The sequence below is a fragment of the Taeniopygia guttata genome, chromosome 2, assembly GCF_048771995.1.
Source record: "Taeniopygia guttata chromosome 2, bTaeGut7.mat, whole genome shotgun sequence".
NCBI lineage: Eukaryota > Metazoa > Chordata > Aves > Passeriformes > Estrildidae > Taeniopygia > Taeniopygia guttata.
In genome coordinates, this window is record NC_133026.1 from 148731847 (window position 1) to 148754230 (window position 22384).

A 22384-nucleotide genomic window follows, 5' to 3' on the forward strand; every position below is an offset into this window, starting at 1 on the left:
GAGGAAAAGGCGATTACAGCAAATTTGAGCTCTTTGAGCCAACATATTCTGCTGGGCAAAAGGAACAAGGTAGAATAATTTTTGTGCATTCATGAATTTATTTAGATTATGCAGACTGAAGGGCATTGAAAATGCTGCCCTGGTTTCCTGTTGGCAGGCAGGACCATCCCAACACAATTAACTCCCAAATCCATTTAATAAATCCACAAATCACATATAAAAGCAGCAGTAGATCTCCCAGACATCCATGGAGCCAAATACAAAACACAAAATCCAAACAGAGCTAAGGGGATTTGGTAAAGGAAGTTCATGTCACTCACTATCTACTTGCTAATGAAATCTGTGAGAAGCTGCAAACTTGATCACACCATTGTTTGAGGATGTTTGGCTTGTCCAGGCAACAGTGTTCCCAGTTTTCTCTAATTGTCAGCACCTGGAATCAGAGAGTCATGGAATGGCTGTGGATGAAAGGGTTGATGTCCACAGGGAGCCTCTTGTGTTTCAGTGTGTGCCCATTGCATCTGCTCCTGGCACTGGGCACCCACTGGAAAGAGCCTGGCTCCATGTTTGCACCCTTCCTTCCTGTATTTTGGGAATGAACAAGATTCCCCTTCAGCTTTTCTTTTCCAGGATGACCAGTCCCAGCTCTGGAAGAGATGCTCCAGACCCTGACTCCTCTTTGTGGCCCTTCCGCTGGACTCGCTTTATTATGTCTGTGTGTCCTTTGCAGTGAGGAGCCCAGAAGTGGAACAGCACTTCAGATGTGGCTTGGAAGAGCTGAGTAGAGATAAAGATCACTTCCCTCACCTGGCAATACATCAAATGCAGCTGAGAAATCCCTTTGCTGCCTTTGCAGCAAGGTCCTGCTGCTGGCCCCTGCTCATCTTCCTGTCCACCAGCACCTTCAGAGCATTTTCCACGGAACTTTGTAGAGAGCTTTTTCATTAGTAGCAGGACCAATTTTCTTCTGAAAGCACCAATATTTCTCTTAAGGGCATCCAGACCTTGCTTAAAAAGTAGGAAAGATGCAGTACTTGAGTTCCAGACTGGGCAGTAGCACAAAGTGCTCAACCATGTGAGGACGTCATGCTGAGTGGGACAAGTCTTAAACCACGAGGGAAGACAATTGTAAGGGAGACAACAGGATAGTTGGTTTATGGTTGTGGATCATTACCAGTCAGAGATTTATAGAGAATTTATAGAGAATTATAGAATGGCTTGGGTTGGAAGGGACCTCAAAGACCATCCACTTCCACCCCTGGCTATGAGTTGGGACACATTCCACTCTCCCAGGTTTCTCCAAGCCCCATCCAACCTGGCCTTGAATACTTCCAGGGATGTATTAATGCCACAGCTTCTCTGGGCACCTGTGTCAGGGCTTCACCACCCTCTGAGTAAAGATTTTCTTCCTAAAATCGAATAGAACCCTGTCCTCACTCAGCTTAAAACCACTGCCCTTGTTCTGTCACTACACGCCCTTGTGAAAAGTCTCTCTGCAGCCTTCTGGGTTCCATTCAGGTACTTGAAGGCCAGAATAAGGTCACTTTGAGGCTTTCTTTCTTCCACTCCATCAAATAAACATATATTCCTGACTCATGAATTTCCATCAGTGTATTTGCAGTTTTGATCTACCTGTTCAGGAAAATGCTGTTGACTAAGAATGCCACAGCTTCCTGCCCTCATAGTGGGAAATGACATTGATAATTTGACATTATTCTTACCAGGACCCCATTAATATTATACAGACCTTAATAAATTTCAAATTACCATTTTCTGGCCACAAGATTCAAGGGTTGCTAAGTGTGCACGAACTCTCCCCACAAACCACATCAAACTGTTAAAGACAGGTTTTTAACTCAAGTAGTGCAGTCTTTACTCAAAAATACATTGGTTCCAGTTTTAAGTACTGGCTGCATTAGCCCACAGGAGCCAGCAAGTCTCACTGCAGGATAAGGTACTCAGTCATTTGATGAAGACTATTAAACTATTTAGCCATTACTGATAATATAATTTACCTTGCTATTAAGGTCATTATTATCAGTATTTATGTTGCTCCTGGAAGGTTGAATCAGACGATGCATTCACTAGCCTGGACTTCACCTGAAACCACAATAATTCCCTCCAATATGTTCCCCAAGCCTCCTGCAGCTACAGCTCCTGCAGTGGATCAGAGTGGCCTTTCCCCATTCATAGAATTATTTCCAGCACAATTTTGTGCCTGGGTCAGCTACTCTTGCCTAGAAAAACTTGTAACTCTGGCTGAGTGGTAGCAAGGACCAAGGACAATGGACTATTCCCTACATGGACACAGGAACTCTGTGCCCGCTGAGCCTTGACACCCTTTTCTGCAATGGATGTCATAGGAGAGCTCTGCTCTTCCCAAACCAACAGAATATGGGCAAGACAAACCAGATCTATTTATATTATTGACCTCACTGCCATGTGATGGTGGCAGACATGGCGCTGTGACGTGTCTCAGGAGAGGCAACCTTGCTAAAAAGGCTTGGTAAAAATACCTGGCCTGGTATTCCTTATTTTACCTTTTTTCGTCCTCTTAAACAAAGTCTGGATGCTTTTTGAAAGCTGGGACTGCTGAGCAGGGCCCAGCTGAATTCACCTGAGCTGGTGCAGAGCACTCTTTTGCAGCCTGGCTGATCACTGCAATCCCATTTTGGGTGGCCCCTGGAAAGCTCCAGGGATACTTCAAAGGAAATGCATTGAGATGGGGGAGGACAATGGGAAGGAATTTGCATTTTAAATATGACACTTCTATGAATGAATAATAAGGGATTTGTAAGGCTGGCCACCAAGAATTAAAATCACTGGTGCTACAGTTAATTCTTCATGCCTGTTTTCCAGTGATATTGACTCACAGTTTCTTCCAGCAGAGGCTTTAGGCAGCCAAAACGATTAAAGCAGTCCATCAGTTAAATACCAGACTACTCTAGGGAAGGTGGAGCCCAGAACTTAATTCCATGACACTTGAAACCTTCTAATTGGCAGCTGGTCTTCTATAGAAGGTCTCCAGTCAATCTTAGAAATGGTCTGTACATCTTAATATTATGAAAATTATCATGAAGCAGTTTTCCTAATACTCCTTTACAATGGAAGTAATGGTGCATTTTATTTTTTTGTTTCCTTTCCACTAGATTTCTATGTTTTCAGTACTTCATGTGTAGCAGGTTGTGATACTCATCAGTCAGCTGCACCTCCTCTGTGCTTGGGCCCTACAGTGTTGTGAGAGAAACCAGAGAATGAAGCAGTACATTCACTGACGTGTGAATGCAAATCCTTCATTAGTCCTGGCCTCGTTACTGTGAGCATTTTAATGTCCTGCAGGATTCAGAGCCCATATCTCATTTATAGCCCCCGAACACCAGCCTTCCAGCAAGAAAAGTCTCCTATGACACTGCACATGCTGAGAAACCTCAGTGATGAGCACAGCACAGGAACCCTATCAGAATTAATTAATTAATTAATTAAAATAAATACATAAACAAACAAATAATTATCATTATATTTGAGTCTCAAGCAACTTCTCCCCTTAGTGACCAAACTGCATCCTAACAATGACCAGCTTGGAAAGGAAGGAGATTCCTTCTCTCCTGTCATCAGAGTAACAATTAAAAGATGGATTTATCATTAAACCCATCTAACCAAGCACAGCTGGGTGCAGGAAATTCAGCTGACAGAGGATGGAGAAGATGATGCAGTTGAAATAACCATGTGGCAATAAAACAGGAGGAGTCGTGGTCCTGTGCTTTAAAGTTCTTTATTGTGGATAAAGAACTTCAGTGTGATAGTGAGAAAATTGCTAAACTCTGTGCTGCTGTTTCCTCCGTCACTACAGCACAGTTAATATCATGTGCTTTCAAAAGCATTTAGAGGTCTCCAGATGAGAAATTGTGCTGCACAGCAGACAGAATGCTTCTGCTTTTGATTATTATTATTATTAAAGGGGGAAAAAAAGGACAAAGCCAGGGTTGTTTCCTCCTCTGTAGTTTCCAGTATCATTTACAAAGGAAAATAGAAAGCTATTTCTGGATTCATTCAAGGCATAAAATAAGAGTATAACTAGTACCTCACCTGAATATAAGAATTATTTTCAATTTTAGATTATTAAAAAAAAGAAAATTATCAGAAGACACAACACTCTGCTTCCGGCAGCTGAAGGCAAATAATATATGATGCCATTTGAGCTACATTTTCAAGGTAAATTTCAAAGAAAGACGTCTGAAGCATAAACAAGAATTTAATTTTAGACACCTTATTCTAATATTTGCCTTATATTTACCTTTTAAATATAGAAGGTAATAAATAAAGAAGAAAAAAAATATTTTTTTTGCAGAAGCACCACCTTCTCCTTGTGGAGTCTGTCCATTTTATTGAGCAGGTTGCTTGTGTCTGTGAATCACATTACAGTAAAAAAAGGCAGCAGTCCTAGTTCCAGGTACAGGCTCTCTGAATATGGAGCTGGATTCCATAAAATATTTAGGCATTCAGTAAAGGTTAAGTCATTTTTGAAGGTACTAAAATGCTATTCCTACTTTCTGGTTTCTTAGCAAAGCCAAAAAGAAATGAACAAAAAGTGTTGGAACAGTTGTAATGAAGCAGGCCAGAAATCTGAACTTCCCACTAGCATGTTGCAAGTTTTTGAGGACTATTTTGAAGTAATCAATGATTTTTGTTCACCTGATGTCCTGACTATAATACCAGGGCTGAAGAAAAAGACCAATAGTTTGGAAATAACAATAAACTAGACAGTCTATTTTGTTATTTGATATCTAACTGTCCCCTTGCCTACATCCATGACCAGTTTGTCCTACTCTGTATTTTGTCCTCAGTTTTAGCCATGGGCTCTTCCCAAACACATGGGATAAAGCTCTATGCACTTCACCATTCTCACTGTCTAGTTGGGTTAATTAAAGGAAGTAAGCAGGAAAAGTTGAATTAAACTCCATGGTGTATTTTTTAAAAACTTTGCAATGCTATAATTGGCTTCTTTAAATATTTTTTTTTCCTCATCTATTTTCTTCATCATCTTTAAATAGGTCCCATCAAAACTCATGGCTGTGGACTGGATGGACTTCTGTCTTTAAATTCTCCTCTCCTCTCCTCTCCTCTCCTCTCCTCTCCTCTCCTCTCCTCTCCTCTCCTCTCCTCTCCTCTCCTCTCCTCTCCTCTCCTCTCCTCTCCTCTCCTCTCCTCTCCTCTCCTCTCCTCTCCTCTCCTCTCCTCTCCTCTCCTCTCCTCTCCTCTCCTCTCCTCTCCTCTCCTCTCCTCTCCTCTCCTCTCCTCTCCTCTCCTCTCCTCTCCTCTCCTCTCCTCTCCTCTCCTCTCCTCTCCTCTCCTCTCCTCTCCTCTCCTCTCCTCTCCTCTCCTCTCCTCTCCTCTCCTCTCCTCTCCTCTCCTCTCCTCTCCTCTCCTCTCCTCTCCTCTCCTCTCCTCTCCTCTCCTCTCCTCTCCTCTCCTCTCCTCTCCTCTCCTCTCCTCTCCTCTCCTCTCCTCTCCTCTCCTCTCCTCTCCTCTCCTCTCCTCTCCTCTCCTCTCCTCTCCTCTCCTCTCCTCTCCTCTCCTCTCCTCTCCTCTCCTCTCCTCTCCTCTCCTCTCCTCTCCTCTCCTCTCCTCTCCTCTCCTCTCCTCTCCTCTCCTCTCCTCTCCTCTCCTCTCCTCTCCTCTCCTCTCCTCCTTTCCAAAAACATTTACCCAGACCTGTACAAAGGCATCAGGAAGGAGCAGGCAGCTCCCAAAGCTGTTTCATCATTTGAGATAAGATTAAAAGAGAGACAGGACTGCTCAGCCTCTATTTATAGCTACAATTTTGGCTGTCCGAAGGAGAGTTCAGAGAGCTCACTGAGGCTGAAAATCTAACTTTTAAATGGACAAATTAAAGAGGATGAATCTGACTTTCTTCATTTGACTTCAGTCTGCCTTTCCTTAGGAATCCGCACAGCTGGCTCACTTGCGGATTTTTTTTTTTTTTTTGCATGAAATGAGTTATAAGAAAGAAAATTTGATGTTAAATATCAACACCTTCCTCACACAGGGGTCACAATCAATATTTGACCCAACACAGCAGTGAAATTATTAGCAGAGGTTGGTGGTGGGGGAATACATTTACACCTGAAATCCCTTAGATGGTGCAAAATACACTAGAGTGGAAAATAATGAACACTACTAAACCCAAACAAAGTTATCAGCATGAAGACAAACGACCTACTGCAACCCAATAAAATCAATTCCCCAGCAGCCCCAATAGGTGGGACCAGTGTGCTTTAAATACACACAGCAGAGTTCCTGGTACCTACCCAGAAAGGAGCAGATCAAATTAATCCCCAAAGCACTTCAAGCTGAAATCGCCAGATTTATGCCACAGATATTTTCCCTTCACTTATCTAAACATATACTTTGAAAAGAGTATGGTGCAAATAAAATCTCTTTGAGCTTGAATGGCGAGAGCTTGGGAGCAACTGACACAATTGTGCTTCTCTAACAGCCTCCAGCAAATGAATTAATCTCTTTATATCTCAGTTTTGCTGCCATTAAAACAAGAATATTGAAAGTTCTTCTTCTCAGAGGGGTGCTCGGAGTGTAAGCTGATACCTGCTGGATGAAAGGTGTGCAGGGCTTTTATTTACATTTGTGTTACAGCACCTTCAGTACAGTACACAGGTTTACAGTCCATTATTAAAGGAATGTGAGGCAAACAACACTGTTCAGCACTAAATGCTTCGATTTCTACTCATTCTAACAAAAAGAGTTCCTGGATTCTTGTTGAATTGCAGAATTGACAACCTGGGCTCACTTAATGCCAGCCTCCGCGCTATCCTTTTATACATCTATTTTTAATTTATTATTTTTTTTACACTTGGCTACATTGCAATTCTGCTGCCTCTTGCTCAGAAATCAAACCCTCGGTCTCTGCCTTTGCAAAACCTGATAGTGCATTTCTCATTATGTCCACAGTAATTTCAATTATTTCCCTTTGTCTAAGACTTCCTTATGCTTTGGTGCCTGCAGACATTTTAAGTAACTACCTTTTTTATTAGCTGACTCAACACATGACAGATTATTCTTCCCAGCTCTTCTCCTTAGGTCATTTTATCAGCATAAGTCCTTATGTGACCTCTCTAAATGTTCCTGTATTATCTGTGAGGGTGGAAGCACTCAGAGATTTGACATAAAAACACACCTTTGGGTCAGAGATTTACACTCATTTTTAGAAGAACTGACCCAAACGACTCAAATAATTGAAACAATTGGTCCAAACGTTACTGTCCAAAGCTGGGAAAGAGAAATGAACACAAAAATGGGCTGATTTCCCATGGAAAGGGACACATCAAAATCGAGATTTAAGCTGGGATTGTCACTTTTCCATCCAGTTCCTTACTAGTCATCAAATTGGTCCTTCAGTGCAAAGAATGAAAATAAAATATAGGTTTTGTGCATTCTGGAACCTAATTCACTGATTGTTTCTTGGTGTTTTCTTCTGTAGAAAGAGAAAGGCTGAAGTCCCTCAGCTGGGGTTGCTTTTCTTGCAGAAGCATTTTCACTTTTTTCAATGTCAGTGTCTCACTCTGGTCCCCAACAGCATCAGAGCAGTCTAATATTTAAAATCTGTGCTACCTGAAGGTTTCTCTATGGTAGAGCTGACTTTCTCAGGCAGAACACACCATTTTCCTTCTGCCCAAGAGTCTTCCTAGGGGTTAATGCCTCAAGGCCATTTTCGTTCCATTCCATTCCATTCCATTCCATTCCATTCCATTCCATTCCATTCCATTCCATTCCATTCCATTCCATTCCATTCTAATTACTCTGCCCTCTCCCTTTGTTGAACAGTACCACGCCTTTGAGAAACCTTACCACAAATCCACCTCTCCGTGCTGTCTCTCTGGAGACGACCCAAACACAGAAGTTTCAGGCACAGTCTACCACAGCTATTCCAAAACTTTTCCCAACTGAACCTAAAAAATCCCTGCACCTCTAGCAGCAAATTCTGTGGAACATCTTGGCTTCTGCTCTCATTCTCCTTAGCAGAGTGTAATAATGTGGGTACTTCCAGAGATAGAAACAGGGAAAAATGTATAAAAATGTCCGAGGACAATAAAAGAACCACACAGGTCCCAGAGAAGACTCAGTTAAGGAATATGAGATGCTATCCTACACTTAGGAGCTGCAGGACTTGTTAAAGTAACAGAGACATGTAATTGAGCCCTGAGGCCAGAAAAATGTTCTGGGTATTTTTAAAATTAGCAATACACCTGAGGCCCCTGGAGGTCTGGCCTGAGCTAGAGCAAGGGCTGTGAATGGAGAATACACAAATGTTTACACTCAAGCGTCATGTCTGCTTTTCACTGTCATGGCAGGCAATTTTCCTGTCTGTAGCACCATTACACTGAGTTTTCAACTCTTCTTCTACCCCAAGATAAGCAACAGCAAGCAAAGTTTGTGTCTGGAGAAAAATCCTCATTAATACTCTGAAATAAGTTGGGTTTATTGTGACATTTTCAAGAGCTCTTCCTCCCTCTAGGATTCATTTCTCCAGGAAATTAAGTCAAAATGCACAGAAACGAGACATCACTTCCAATGAGTGGCTCTTCTGTCAAAAGACAAAAGGATGAAATAGCACATAAAATTTTCCCTAACCCTGAAACAACCTGCTGAAAAATCAAATCCTTCCCTTCCTTTTAACATAACATCCTCACCTGAAAAACAGCTTCTTTGATGCAATTGTTTCTGCTGTCTTTGGTTCTGGATACTGTGAGTTAAGAAAGAAAAAAAATTTGGAACCTAATATGAAGTTCATAACAAGTCTTAGTGATCTCACTAAATGCTAATGGAGTTTTAATGCTGTTTCCATTAACTTTGTGCCCTTTCATATAAAGCTGGAGGGCTACTCAGTGATAAGAGAGCCCCACCAATAGAGTCATATGAATGGATGCTAAATGCAAATTCTGGAAGCACTGGGCAATGCTCACAGCAGGGCTTTGACAGGATAAAGATTCTATGGAGTGTCACATCAGGACTTGAGGAGGCTGAATGTCAAGAGTAAAAGCAACAGCAGGAAAAAATGAAAGCAAGAAGGACTTTGAAGTGATGAGGGGTTTTTTGTTGTGTTTTTATTTTTTTTTTTTTTGTGTTAGAAGCCACAATTAAAAAATTAACTTTCGACTGTAAGTAGCTAAAAAGCCAATAAGAAGGAAGTTCATCAAAAGGAGATTAAAAATAAGAATGAAAATCTGACAGAGAGCAAAACCTTGCCTTTCACTGAAAAGTCCAAGACAGGCTGACAAAATATTTCTGGCAGGCCTAAACTTTCCCAACATGTTTCAGCAAGGGATTTGGTTCTCTGAGCTGCAGCATCGAGTGTAAAGCTTTGGCTGATTATTTTGTGGCAGGGGTTGGATGAAGACCTCGTACTTGGGCTGGCAGCAGGAGGAACTCTCATGAACAGGAGAGTCTTACAAAACCAAAGTGGAACTGCAGAGACCTCAGAACCCCTCAAAGAGAGTTGGAGAGGGATTTTTCCAAGGGCATAGAGGGACAGGACAGGAGGGAATGGTTTCACACTTCCAGAGGGCAGACTTTGAATACTAGGAGGAAATTCTTTACTGTGAGGGTGGTGAGGCACTGAAACTTCTCTGGAAGTGTTCAAGGCTAGGCTGGATGGGACTTTGAGCAACCTGGTCTGATGGAAGGTGACCCTGCCCATGGTGGGAGGTTGGAACAAAATGGTGTCAAAGTCCTTTCAGTTTCAGTTTCACAGTGGATGAGAGAAGAAAAGTGGTGCAGTGCCCTGGAAGATGAAAATCTGTTTTCCTGGCTACTGCAGCTTTTCTCCACTGTGCCTGTGTGCACCAAGATGTTTCCAGGAAAAATGCATTATATGGACTCACAGTGGGATTTTCTGTTCCCACAGAAGTAAGATCATTAACTTCATGGCCACTCATTATAAACAACACAAAAGAAAGAATGGCCACCTTTTTGACTTGGGGAAACCTTTCAAAGGGAAAGCATTCAGCGCTTATTCACAGAAATGGAGAGTAATCTTAAAGCCCTTTGTTTTGAATTGAAACAGCTGAAACCAACAGTATCCGATTTGCACGGTATTTCAAAGTGCAAATGAAATGAAACAAAATTGGTTTTAGCAAAGAAAGTGGTCATACAATCAGAATGGCATGGGCTGGAAGGGATCTTTAAGGTGATCTCACTCCAATCCCCTGTCATGGGCAAGGACGTCACTCACTGGATCAGGTTGCTCAATGCTCCATCCGACCTGGCTTTGAACACTTCCAGGGAAGGGGCAGCCACAACTTGCCTGGGCAACCTGTTCCAATGCTTTACCATCCTCTGGGTAAAGAATTTCTTCTGAACATCTCATCTAAACTTGCTCTCTGTCAGTTTAAAACCACCTTCCCTCTCTCTTCTTTTTATCAGCCCCCTTAAGATTTTCCCAGAATATTTTCTTCTTCAGGCTGAACAACCCCATATCTGTCTGTCTGACACAGATATGAACAGAAAAACACATACACCCACAGATTCATGCAGATAATACCTAATCCTGTTAGAACTTTTTCCTTCAGCTCCAAGAAAATGGAAGGTTCCAAGGAAAGGCTGGCTGTGTGTCAACCTCTTTCACTTTTATTCCTCTTCATAGCTGGAGAAATCTTTACTTTTATCCCTGACTGTAATAATTTTTGTGCGATTTTTTCCCACACACCAATGTCAGGAGGTTTTTTAATGTTGCTGATTACTCCAGATTCCAGGTATTTGTGTGTGTGTGCACATGCCTAGCAAAAACAAATCAATGTTGAGTTCACCTAAAAAAAACCACCCACAACAGAAAATTGAACTGAAATTGCCACACCAAAATGCCAGCAAGTTCAAAAAGTCAGTATATCCACAATTTTAGAAAAGAAATCCTAAGGCCATGGCCTTTCCTCACCCACATTTTTCAACAGTTGTATGAGACTCAAATTTGGCTTTATCCCTGTGAGAATGAAGGACAGGAATGGCTCTGCCTTTGGGTACTTCTGAATGCTGCCACATTGGTTCCTTTAATCTTCACAAGAGTGAAGGAAAACAGTTTAGGGCTCTGCACAATATTCCTTTCAGCTTTAGATTTATAGAGTTAAATGAGAATTCAAACCTAGATCTTGCCTTAAACCCCAAGTAAGGATTTGAACCAGATTCCTGCCATAAACCAGGAGGGTATGAGACATGCAGGAGAGTTCACCATTCAATCTGTTTTGTACTTGCTTCACTGTCCCAAAAGTGTAAATGACTGCTGAGACAGATGTTAAACAGGCCCAGTCCCATTGCTTGATAACAATGACTGGAAGGAAAGGCAATGTACTCAAATTCTGGTCTTTTCATCAATAAATATTTAAGTATTCATTGAAAGTGGAAAAGATGTAAGGAAAAGAAATTGATTCCTCCCTCCCTTTACCAAATTGAACATCGTTCTGTCTCTGAGATAATTTTATTAGATTTAAGGTAGAGTTGCTCTTTAGTTTTTCTTCAGATCAAAATCAAGAATGTATTAGAGATGGAGAACCTTCCCTGGTGATTTCTTGGAAAACCTGAGCCATGAAAAATCTGCCTCTCTCTGGCAGATATCAAACCCAGATGTGTGGATGAGGTACCCTCTGTCTCAGCCAGATACTGATCAAGAGGCACAAGGAAACTCAGTTTTCCAAGTAACAGCTCATTACAAGCAACAAAACAATAAATATTTAACTCAAATCCAGCCTGAAAAATTGGCTCTCCAATTATCTCTGGAAAATTGATGAGTTTAACTGCATGTCAAGCTACAGTGATATTCTTTGTTTATATTAAACAATAAACCATACCAGCCCTTTTTGACCCAGGAAAAACAGATGTAAATTAATATATGCCTGACTCAAGATTAGCATCTGCTAGTGCCCAGAAAAACTGTTGATTAAAAGCCACCACGAAGTAGTTCACAGTAAATACAGTGGAAAATTATCCAGGACCAAAGAAGAAAATCAGAAATTATTGCTAGCAGTAGATGGTAGAGAAACATTAAAAAAAAAAAAAAGAAGCAAAACTTGCTATTAAAATATATTCTGCACTGATAAAATTAGCCTTAATGAGCTATAAAATAAATAGGCCTTAATGAACTATAGCAGCCACTTACAATTATTTCTGTACTAATAAGCTTGGAGAATATATTTGCCATATACTGGTCATTAACAAGGTATTCTTTGAAATATGTAATTCAGTACAGGAGAAGTTGCTACAAATTAAAGGGATTACAGGGAATTTTTGTGCTTATCACTCCACAGAAATATTTGAGTGTCAGAAGAGAAGATTTCCTAGGCCAGTGAATACCCAAGTTTGTTCAACAAACTGAAATTGAGGTTTTATAGCTCCTCTCTTGCATTACATTTCTTCCCTATTGTCTTTTCAATACTGTGCTCTGGAAAAAATGTAAATAAACATTGGTCATTGGGATTTGCCTTGTAAGAACATTTAATAGGAGTCCTTAATTGCATGTTGTAAACATAATACAAATGGCAGTTGTAAAAATGAGAACAATTTTGTTCCAAATAATCAACAAGAATGCTTCTTCATAGAGCAAACTCTTACCAGGCACAGGACTATACATCAAAAAAACCCAAAACAAACAAACAAAAAACTCCAAAAACAAAACCAAAAACCAATCCAAAAAACCCCACCAATCCTTGCAGGAACTGAAACAGAGGAAATTCCATTTTTGGCTTAAGAAAAAAATCTTTTGTTCACTGGATAGAATTTTATGAAAAACCAGGTATCTTGAAAATATTCCATAGACAATACAGCTTTATTTATTTATTTTTTTTTTATATCTGAAGAGCAGGCAGACAATGAAAAGGGATCAAATGATTGCTGTTTAATGAGTTACTGCTTGTCAGCTGAGAGGCAGCAATTGTTGGTGTGTTATTCTTGGCAAGTTTTGATGGCATGACATCAGGACTAATGCATTTCACTCTGCACTCTCAGCAGGCTGTGCATGGACAGCCAGGCAGCTCAGCTAACGAGAGGAAATTCAATCAACATCAGCAATTGCAAATGGAATTCATCTCCCTCCACTCCACCTCGCTCTGTTTCAGTGACCAGGAGCTTTGCCCACCTTCTGGGCTGGGAAGATGAGATCCATGTGAGGTGCACAGCTGTAAATGTGGCAGCTCTTTGGACAAGACCCACAAATGCAGTGATTTCTGGTGACCTACTTGTGAGAGGAATTGATTGGCTTATGGACTATGCAGCAACACTGTAATGTAAAAAAAAAATCCCATTTCAATGTCAAAATATGGCTATTGAGGAATTAAGAATCTGTCAAAGCTCAAGCAACTTCCATACCAAATTCAAAAGTAAAAAAGCCATTTCTCCAGCAGTTTTTTAGGAAACAAAGACTACTTGCTACGAAGTCAAAGGTCTCCTTTTCCAGATACACCTTAAAAACCTATTTTGGGAGCTGAAGAACGTTCTGTAAATCATCTCAATCATCTCTCATCAGAGGGATGATTGCAATTAAGAGGTTACGATCTACATGTTGAATAAACCAAAGATATCCTATCAAAGATACATTATAAAAATGTGGACATTTCTAGTTTTACTGGAGGAGGTGGAGAGCTAACAAAGACATGGTTACAATTGCATTAGAAAGAACACAGTAAATAGAGAGTTTTAGAATTTTTATCTTATTTTTATAACTTTATGGTTTTTATTTCCTAGGAAGAAAAGGAGGCCACCAAAACAGTCTTGAAGGAGCCCTGAAGGAGCCCTGATTTCACTCACAGTTTTAAAGGATAACTCCCAGATCATCGTGGTGGCTTGGAAAGAGTCACATGGCTTCAAAGGAGAATTTAACAACCTGCAGCACATCATGGGATGAGGCCACATCCAAAAAAAAAAAGGTTGGCCAGCACCAGGGCTGTGACAAAGGACAGCAATTCAGAGTACATTTAATCACTTGCAGTGATTTTCCGCTGACACTAAAACACTTTCCAGCCTGTTGAACATCCCCGAGACAGCACTCGAATTTTGGCACTGAAGAAACAGAACAATCTTCCCTTCTACCTCACTCTGAGACTCACAACACCAGACATACCGTCCCCTCGGACGTCTTTCTTCACCAAGAGATAATCACAGATGTGTTGCCTTTCTAAGAGTCTGCCCTGCTAGTACATGAGATTTTCCAGCTAAACTGACAAAATATTTATTCTTTAACAGACCTTTACCAAAGTAAACCTGCCGTGCTGTTTTACAGGTTTATTTCCAGACAACACTACTTCAAAATTTCCTTGCTTTGACACCACCAGCAAGGATAACAGTCAAGTTACACTTTCCAGGAGCTTGGATAACAAGAATGAGGCCCAGTCATGTAGGGAATGGCTCTGATGAACTTTGTTCTGTCCTATTCCCAAGAAAACCTCTGAGACTCTGTGATGAGATGACCTTGACTGGACACCAGGTAATCACCAAGCTACTCTGTCTCTCCCCTCCTCAGCAGGATTGCAGCAGAGAGGGTGAAGAAAATTAGATGGAACAAAAAAAACCCTTGGACAAGGTAAAGGCAGTTTAATAAGGCAGAAGGCTGCACATGGAAGCAAAGGAAAACAGGAGATTTATTCTCTACTTTCCATCTACAGGCAATGTCCAGCCAGTTGAGATGACTGGAATGATGATAAAACACTCAGAACTTGTGGGTTTTGCTGGATCAATACAGGCTAGAACAGAACTGGCCACTCTTGATCCCACAAACACCAAGCTTTGCACCCAGTGGCAGCAACATCCCCCATGTCCCCACCACACCCAGGCCAAGAGGAATTGCTCTCCACAGAGGAATTCCCTGCTTTAGCTTTATCAAAAAGAGCCACACACCTTCCCATGCTCACTTCACTGCAAGCCACTCACTCCACAGTCCAGGATGAATGAGGGACTCTCTTGTGCTGATCTTTGCTCCTGTCCCTCACAACAGCACAAGCTCACTGCATTTTTGGGGCTCGATGAGACAGATAATTCCAGCATTGTCAACTGAAAATATCGGCTGATAGTGCTGCAGTGACGTGAGAGCAGTTTCTGACTCTGTGTTGCTCCTATAAAGAGCTTAATTTTTCCTTCTCCTGGGGCTACTGATTTATGCCTCAGAGAAGCCTCCTGAGCCATTAATCAGTGCAACTGCTCCCTGAGCTGAGCACCAACTGCTCCCTCAGACATCACTGCTCCTGAGGAATTAACAATACCCAGTGTCACTTGGAAGAAGTCACTTGGCACTGACTCATTCAAATATTTTAGATTTACACTTATAACAACCTTTTCCAAGTTGAAACTGAAATTTTAGTCATCTAAAGCCTCACTTTGGTTGGTGTTGTCCACAATTCTAGCTGAAATATCAGCTTTTCACATGTTATTTCTTAAATATCTGTGAACGGGACAGTAAGAGAAAGAAAAACCATTGATCAGTGCATCCATTTTTGTGCTGTTTCACGGTTCAAACTAAATGTGCTGAAAAATCAACCTCTTCTGCCAGGTCCTTAGAGGTGTGTCAGGATGGTATAAGTTTAAAGGGGTTACAAAGCATAAATAATTAGTGTCTTCAGAGTGCTTTGGGAAGCTCAGATCACAGACTTGGCATCCATCAGAAGGGTCAGCATTGTGCATTCAGTGGGAGTATCCCATTTTCCTACTGATGGCAAAGAAACCTGAGATGGGATGAAGAAAGCTGCTGGCTGTTCCAAAGTCCTCCTGACTTTGCAATCAAATCAATGAACTCAATTTAACTGAGCTGCATGGACTCTTAGGCAAAGGTAATGTGAGACATCCTCCCTTCACTCTCTCACAGAGTTCATGACCTGGCATTATGTGATATTTATAAAGTCAAAGACAATAAGGCAACAACCATCATGTGAAATACATTTAAACACAGTAACCTGACTGTGTGATGTCCCATCAAAACATTAATCTGCTTGAAGGTTTGTCTCAGTAGTAAAAACTCAGAGAAATTCCTAGAAATGAATCTGCCTATTTCCTGGCACTTTTGCCTTTCTTGCCCTGTTATTTTGAGGGATTTTTTTTTTTCATAAAGCAGACTCTCGTCTCTTAAAATTTCTTTTTCTACTAATAAGCATTTCTTTCCACTGCACATTTGTGGCAGTACATTTTTATTGTGCTGTCAGTGAAATAATTTAGTGGAGAGAAGTGGAGACATGGCCATTGGAATCAGGAAAGTCTTAAAGAATACAAATGTTAGCCTAATTTAAGAAATTGGGCCAAATCATAAACCCAGGCCCAGTATATATTATCCAGTGAAAATCCAGGTCTCACTTTTCAGATCTTAAATTTGAAGCAAAAAGTTACTGCAGAATCAGGATGTACCTCAGTCTTCTTGTCAGAGCAACAATTGAGCAGGGATGCCAGGATCCGAGCAATTAATTATAGGCTAAAAGACAAGAACTGAAATGACAAGAATTGACACCTGACTCTAAATGTAGGAACTTTTTCAAAGTAATAGGATACAGGGGAAAAAAATATTACAGAGCTATTGATTCCTGATTGCACTGCACAGCAAACACCGCAGCAGTGCCACAGCCAGGGCAGAGGGGTGAATTATTTTAGGATTTCAATGACAGCTGACAAAAATATTATGACCCTTACAGAGCTTGAAAGATTGAAACAAGGTTGAAAACTCAGCCACTCACATATTAAGCCACATATAGATGTGTGGTGAAAACAGAGACACCAAGAAAAGCCCTGTGATAACAATTTAAAAAGCAAAAGCAATACCATAAAAAAAAAAAACAACCAAAAAAAAAAAAAAACCAGCTCTCTGTGCTGTGCCTTTATTTTCAAAGTTCCTTAGGTTAAATTATTTCTCTGTTCAACACTGAGTAGCAACTGCTCTGCTTTAGCAGCCTGACATAGCCAGGGAGAGATGCACTGGGCAAATGTCAGAATTTCTGCTGTGTGTGTCAGGAGAGGGTGCCCAGAGTTGTCTCCTGCTTGGAAGGAACAAGAGACCTGCAAATGCCAAGTGCACAGAGCCACCTGCCAATCTTCCCCTCTCTGCCACCCCGACCCTCAGGACCCCCCCACGCAGGGTTGTGATGCTGTGACTGCGTTTGTTGGTGGCAAGAGGAGCAGCACACAGGGACAGTGTAGTGCACAAGGCACTAAAATAATCCAGCCAACTCAAAAAGCACAAGGTCTGAAACAAAAACAAACGCTGAGGATGGGCTGTGTAAAATCAGCCGTCTGAACCTCATCCTCATTGATCAGGTTACTTAAAACACTTAACCACATTAGAAACCCATAAATGAACTATGCAAGGAAAGCTGTAACTGTGAGGGAGGGGAAAAATAATCCAAACTAAACCAGTATTTTCTAATTTTCTATGATAATTCAATTTAAATTCAAACCAAGACAGTTGCATATTCGGGAAACACACACTTGGAGCCTGATTATTAATTTTACATGGACTACGGCCCAATTAAGGAGACACTGTCCTGTCGCCATGATTCTTAAGTTTTTCTAAAGCCTTCTAAGTTTACATTCTGTTAGAAAACTTTCCCACACAATTTCTGTAAATAACATATTGTTTTGCATTCCTTCATGGGAGTAAAAAAACTTAATGTACTAGTAGTTTATCCAATGTCTTTAGAGAAGTAGCCAATTCACTCTCCAATCCACTATCACCTTTAAAAAAATATAAAAATTAAAATAAAAAAATAAACTTCCTCTTTTGCCTTGCAAAATAGCAAGTAGCTCACATTATACTTTTTCATATCCTACAACAACACTGTCCAAAATGTTAAATGAGATATTAGAAAGAAAATCTTTACTGTGAGGATGCTGAGGCTCTGGCACAGGTTGCCCAGAGACACTGTGGCTTTCCCATTCCTTAAAGAATCCAAGGCCAGGTTGGATGGGGCTTGGAGCAACCTGGGATAGGGGAAGGTGTCCTGCCCATGGCAGGGGGTTGGAACTGGATGATCTTTAAGGTTCCATCTAAACTCAGACCATTCTATGATTCTAAGGATTTTATGTCTGTACATTCAAGTTTACATGGAGACTGTGATCAGAGTGCAACTCCTCGCTCAGAATAGTTAGTATTTTACAAGTTTAGGATAGTTCAAAATACAAATGGTCAAATTATCCAAAAAGGAATGAATCAATGACCAATAAAGATTTAACTTGTCTCCTGTGTCAGGAAGGCTTTGAGCTTCAAGCTGCTGAATGCTGGGAGAATCTGTTGAGTCACACCCCACAGGATTTAGGGAATCTACAGGGCAAAGTGTGTGTGCTCATTCCAGTAACCAAAAATGTGTCTTGGTAAGGGTGAAGGCACCTTCTGCTGCTTCCAAGAACAGGGCTCAGTCAAGTCATCACTGATTCTCTCTTTCTTTGGCTAACAGGCTTGAGAGGATGAAGTTGTTATTGAAAACCATATTTTCCAGCTGTCACACACATGCAGCATCTTTCTCAAAGTTTGTCACCTCCATTTTCCGATAAAGAATGCTTAAAACTTAGGATTCCAACAGTCTTGATTGTCACTTTGGATAAGTGTGCACTCATGCAAATGAGTCAAAAGAAGGGCACAGAAGGTCTGTCTAGCTGAAATATTGACACTATCCAAAAAAGCTTCCTTCAGACTGATCTGCAATCCTGTCCTTTTGAATGGTCACTGATGTTGACGGAACAGCAAAAAAGAGCAGCTGCAGTGCTGCTCCAAGATGTGCACAATGTGACCCAAAAGCTCCTGGGCTATTTTCCTAAGGTGTTGGGAAACAAATGTACAGACACAAGTCCTCAGGAGTTTCTCTGCATTCGCTGTAGACACTTTCCTCTCTCTCTGCCAGACAAAACTGCCCCAAGGGAGCAGTGACACACTTATGGCAGGCAAAGTCAGGGCTGGGAGCTTTCCTGAGCAGCTGCTCCCTCTCTGAGCCAGCAGCCAATGATGGGAAACTCACAGGGAAAACCGATTTTGACTTTGCAAGATTCATCAAGTGATCTCCCCTATGGAAGGAATGGGCTTGTCTGTCCAAGCCATGTCTAATTCATGGTCTGGAGAAAAAATTCTTCTTTAGAAAAGAACTGTTGATTCAGTATCATTATTGCAAAAGCAGAAACATCAAGTAATTTAAAAAAACCCAAAAATGTAAGAATACTTTATATGCTAATTATAAAAACAGTAAATACTAATGATAGATATTAATGGCATAATTTCTTTAATTCACTGAATAGTGACCTTCATATTTCTTATCACCAGTCATGAAAGTTAAAGAAGCTTAACTTTAATATCCTGCAAATGGGATTTAAACCACTGGAACGGAGTGGCTGGGGCTTTTTCTTTCGGTTCCTTACTGATCCAGCATGGAACAAACATTTTGAGGAGATGTTACGTGGAAGTTCTTGCCATTCTTTATCAAACTTTGGATTTTATTTAGTGATATGTCCTGTGCCAACCAGAGTATTTAGTAATTAGTTCCCTCACTTGCTTTCTTCACTTTCTTTTGTCTGAAGTCATGCAGAGCTGTTACACATTAAACCCCAGCTGTTCCTTATCTCCCTAAAGAGTGTAAGAGAGCTTTCAATGTACCTGTTTCTTGAGGTAATCTTTATACACACTGATATTTTAAAAACCATGGATTTTTAAAAAATCTGTTTGCATTAAAATTCAGAATAGAATTTCATCTATCACTATGGACACAGAAACCCTGAAAACATCCTGGTGTAGAAGTCCTCAAAGCATAAATATGAAATCTGCTGCACACCACTAGGGCTAAGCCAGACTAGGAACCATTTATAAAGGTTAGAAATCATCATTGTTCCAGGATAACTCAATGCAGGTCCTGCCTCCAGTTCCACTGCTGCAGAGTAACTCTTGTTTTAGAAGCTCAATAATTAGTTTCATAACTGATGATGAAAAGTAGAGCATGATACTTTTCCTGAGGCTTTCATTAGTATCTCTAGGTTCACTTCCCTCAAGACATGGATCTCATAACAGCAGATTAATTTTAGTTTTCCAATGGAGTTTTATTGTAAGATTATTTTGTTCTCTGACTTTCTCCACTAAAGGGATTTTGATTAGAATGTGCCTAGACGTAGTCAACTGATGATAAGATTTGTAATTTCCAGTAGATAGGAATATTTTACTATACTAAAAGAAATTGTGTTATATTACAGATTATCCTGATGGAACACATTTCCAAACTAATGCAGAGTAAAAGCAGAGTGATGCAATTAAAATTATTGTAGTTGCTCTAGATTGAAATTACCAGGACAGATCCCTGTTTGCACCCAAAAGCAGTGTCTCTTCTTTAAAAATGGGATAAAATTATACAGAAATTATAGCTAGACAGACAGATAGATGGATGGATAGACGGATGGATAGATAGATAGATAGATAGATAGATAGATAGATAGATAGATAGATAGATAGATAGATAGATATGCTGTAAGAACATCAATATTCAGTCAATTAAAGGTCCATTTCACCAATGTCATCCTTGCTTCAGGGTTGGCCAAACACCTAAGTAAAGATTCAAGTGTCACAAAATATTTCTACCTATTTCTCCTAGCAATGATGTAGGGCTTGTGGTCATCCTCATCCAAACCATGAGATGGTTCTTGACATCCTTCAACCATTTTTTTTTAATTTTTTTTCATTTATACAATTCCTTTTTGTACCCAAATTTTGACAACCACAATGTCATGGCAGAAGTGCCAAAGATTAAGAAGTGTGAACAATCATCTTTCTATGATGGTTTTGAACCAACTCCTTTTAGTTCCCAGTGGAAAGAAGGCATTCAGAAGCCTCATCCTCATGTGGAAGGAGAGCATTTTCAACTGAACCCTTGTTAAACAAAAGAATTAACAAAATCTCTCAATCCTTTGGCTTTCCCAAGGATAGTTTCACAGGACAGTTGCTGTCTGCAGGAAAAGTCCCATTGCTGCTTTTGGGTTTTACCAGATGGGACCCCTGCCCTTGCAGCAGGTACACAGCCCCACTTTGGGGGTAGAAAATCTGTAAATCTGATATCCTCTCCTTGAACAATGGCCTGGCAACCTTTTAAAGAAGGAGAAACCCAGACATGCTTTGCATCAGAAAGAGAATATCACAAATAATTGATGAGTCATCCTCCCAGGACAATGAGGGAAAAGAAAGGAAAATAATTTTTTTTTTGTCTTATACCTTACATTTAAAGCCCATTTGGTTTTACAAAGTAAACATGGTATAGGTGAAACTTCACTAATAGGATGAAGTTGCTTTGATATCTCACCTATATTCCTAAGGCTACAGCCCAATCCTCCTACTAGAGACCAATATTCCTTCAAAGAATAGATCCAGAGCAAAGATCACCAAAAATCCATTTTTGTTTTTCACCCCTACTGAAACCTCCAGTTCTTTGTCTTCCTGCTCCTCGGGAGGGTCTCTGGAACAGCTCAGAAGATAAAAACATCTGGGAACACCTCAGGGCTGTTGGATTGCCCCTGACCCTGCTCCAGCCTAGAGTCTTTATAAAAACTGTTTCTGCATCTCTAACTCCTAATCCTAATAACTAGGATCCATTAGTTGGCATTGCTATGAGATTCCTGTAAAATAAAATACCACACAAACAGCAGAGAAAGGGTCATATATTGTTTTTTTGGAATATCACCTTGGCTTAATTTTAAGGATCCATTAAGAATATCTCTAATACCCTTTGAAAGAAAATATTTTAGTATGCCAGACCTGACTCTGCAGGTGAAGATATTTTTTTCCTTACCATGATCAGCTTCCTAAACTGTCTTTCAGGCACCTTACAGAGTGTGATAAAAGACTTGGCCAAAGGGTTTTACCTGTGCAAAGCTCAACCAGGTCAGCGCTTGACAGAGACAGCGATGATTATGACAATGAGCAGCAGAACGGCCAAAGCGATGGAGAGAAGGCAGCACTTCATCTTCCTGGCTCGTAGCTGAGGGGAGAAAGACAAGGAAATTAATTCATGGATATTAAATCCACTAAGAAACGTTATTTTTTCCAATGAAAGAATGGTTTGGAACAAGCTGAAGCAACATAAAGAATTTCTTTATTTTTTTGGACTGACTTTCTGGATAATCCAGATTTCTCCTCCTGGATACAGTCCCCTTTTCTACAATACATTTTTCATGCTTAAATCACTGTGTCACACTAAATTTCCAGGCTCTGCCTGGAGGGCTGAACTTGGGTAAGGCCACTCAGTTTGGTTTTGGCCTGGGGGTGTTGGACTGCATCTGGCTGCCAGGAGAAAACTGCCCCCGTAAGAGAAAAAGTTCCCTCTCCACTCTGCTGTGCAATGAAACTGGGACAAGCACTGACATGGGCAGTTCACAGGGCAGGAAAATGTGCTTCCAA

General features: G+C 40.7%; 1 protein-coding gene across 11 annotated transcripts in view; it reads right to left on the bottom strand.

The window, feature by feature from the left end:
• The window catches only part of TSNARE1 (t-SNARE domain containing 1), a 451136-nt gene that overhangs the window by 36720 nt on the left and 392032 nt on the right, over window positions 1-22384 (bottom strand). For all 11 annotated transcript variants that reach the window (XM_072925076.1, XM_072925080.1, XM_072925081.1 and 8 more), the window contains one exon: window positions 21850-21965. In XM_072925076.1, the coding sequence (XP_072781177.1) occupies window positions 21850-21965 (116 nt within the window). The remainder of the gene's footprint in view (window positions 1-21849; window positions 21966-22384) is intronic.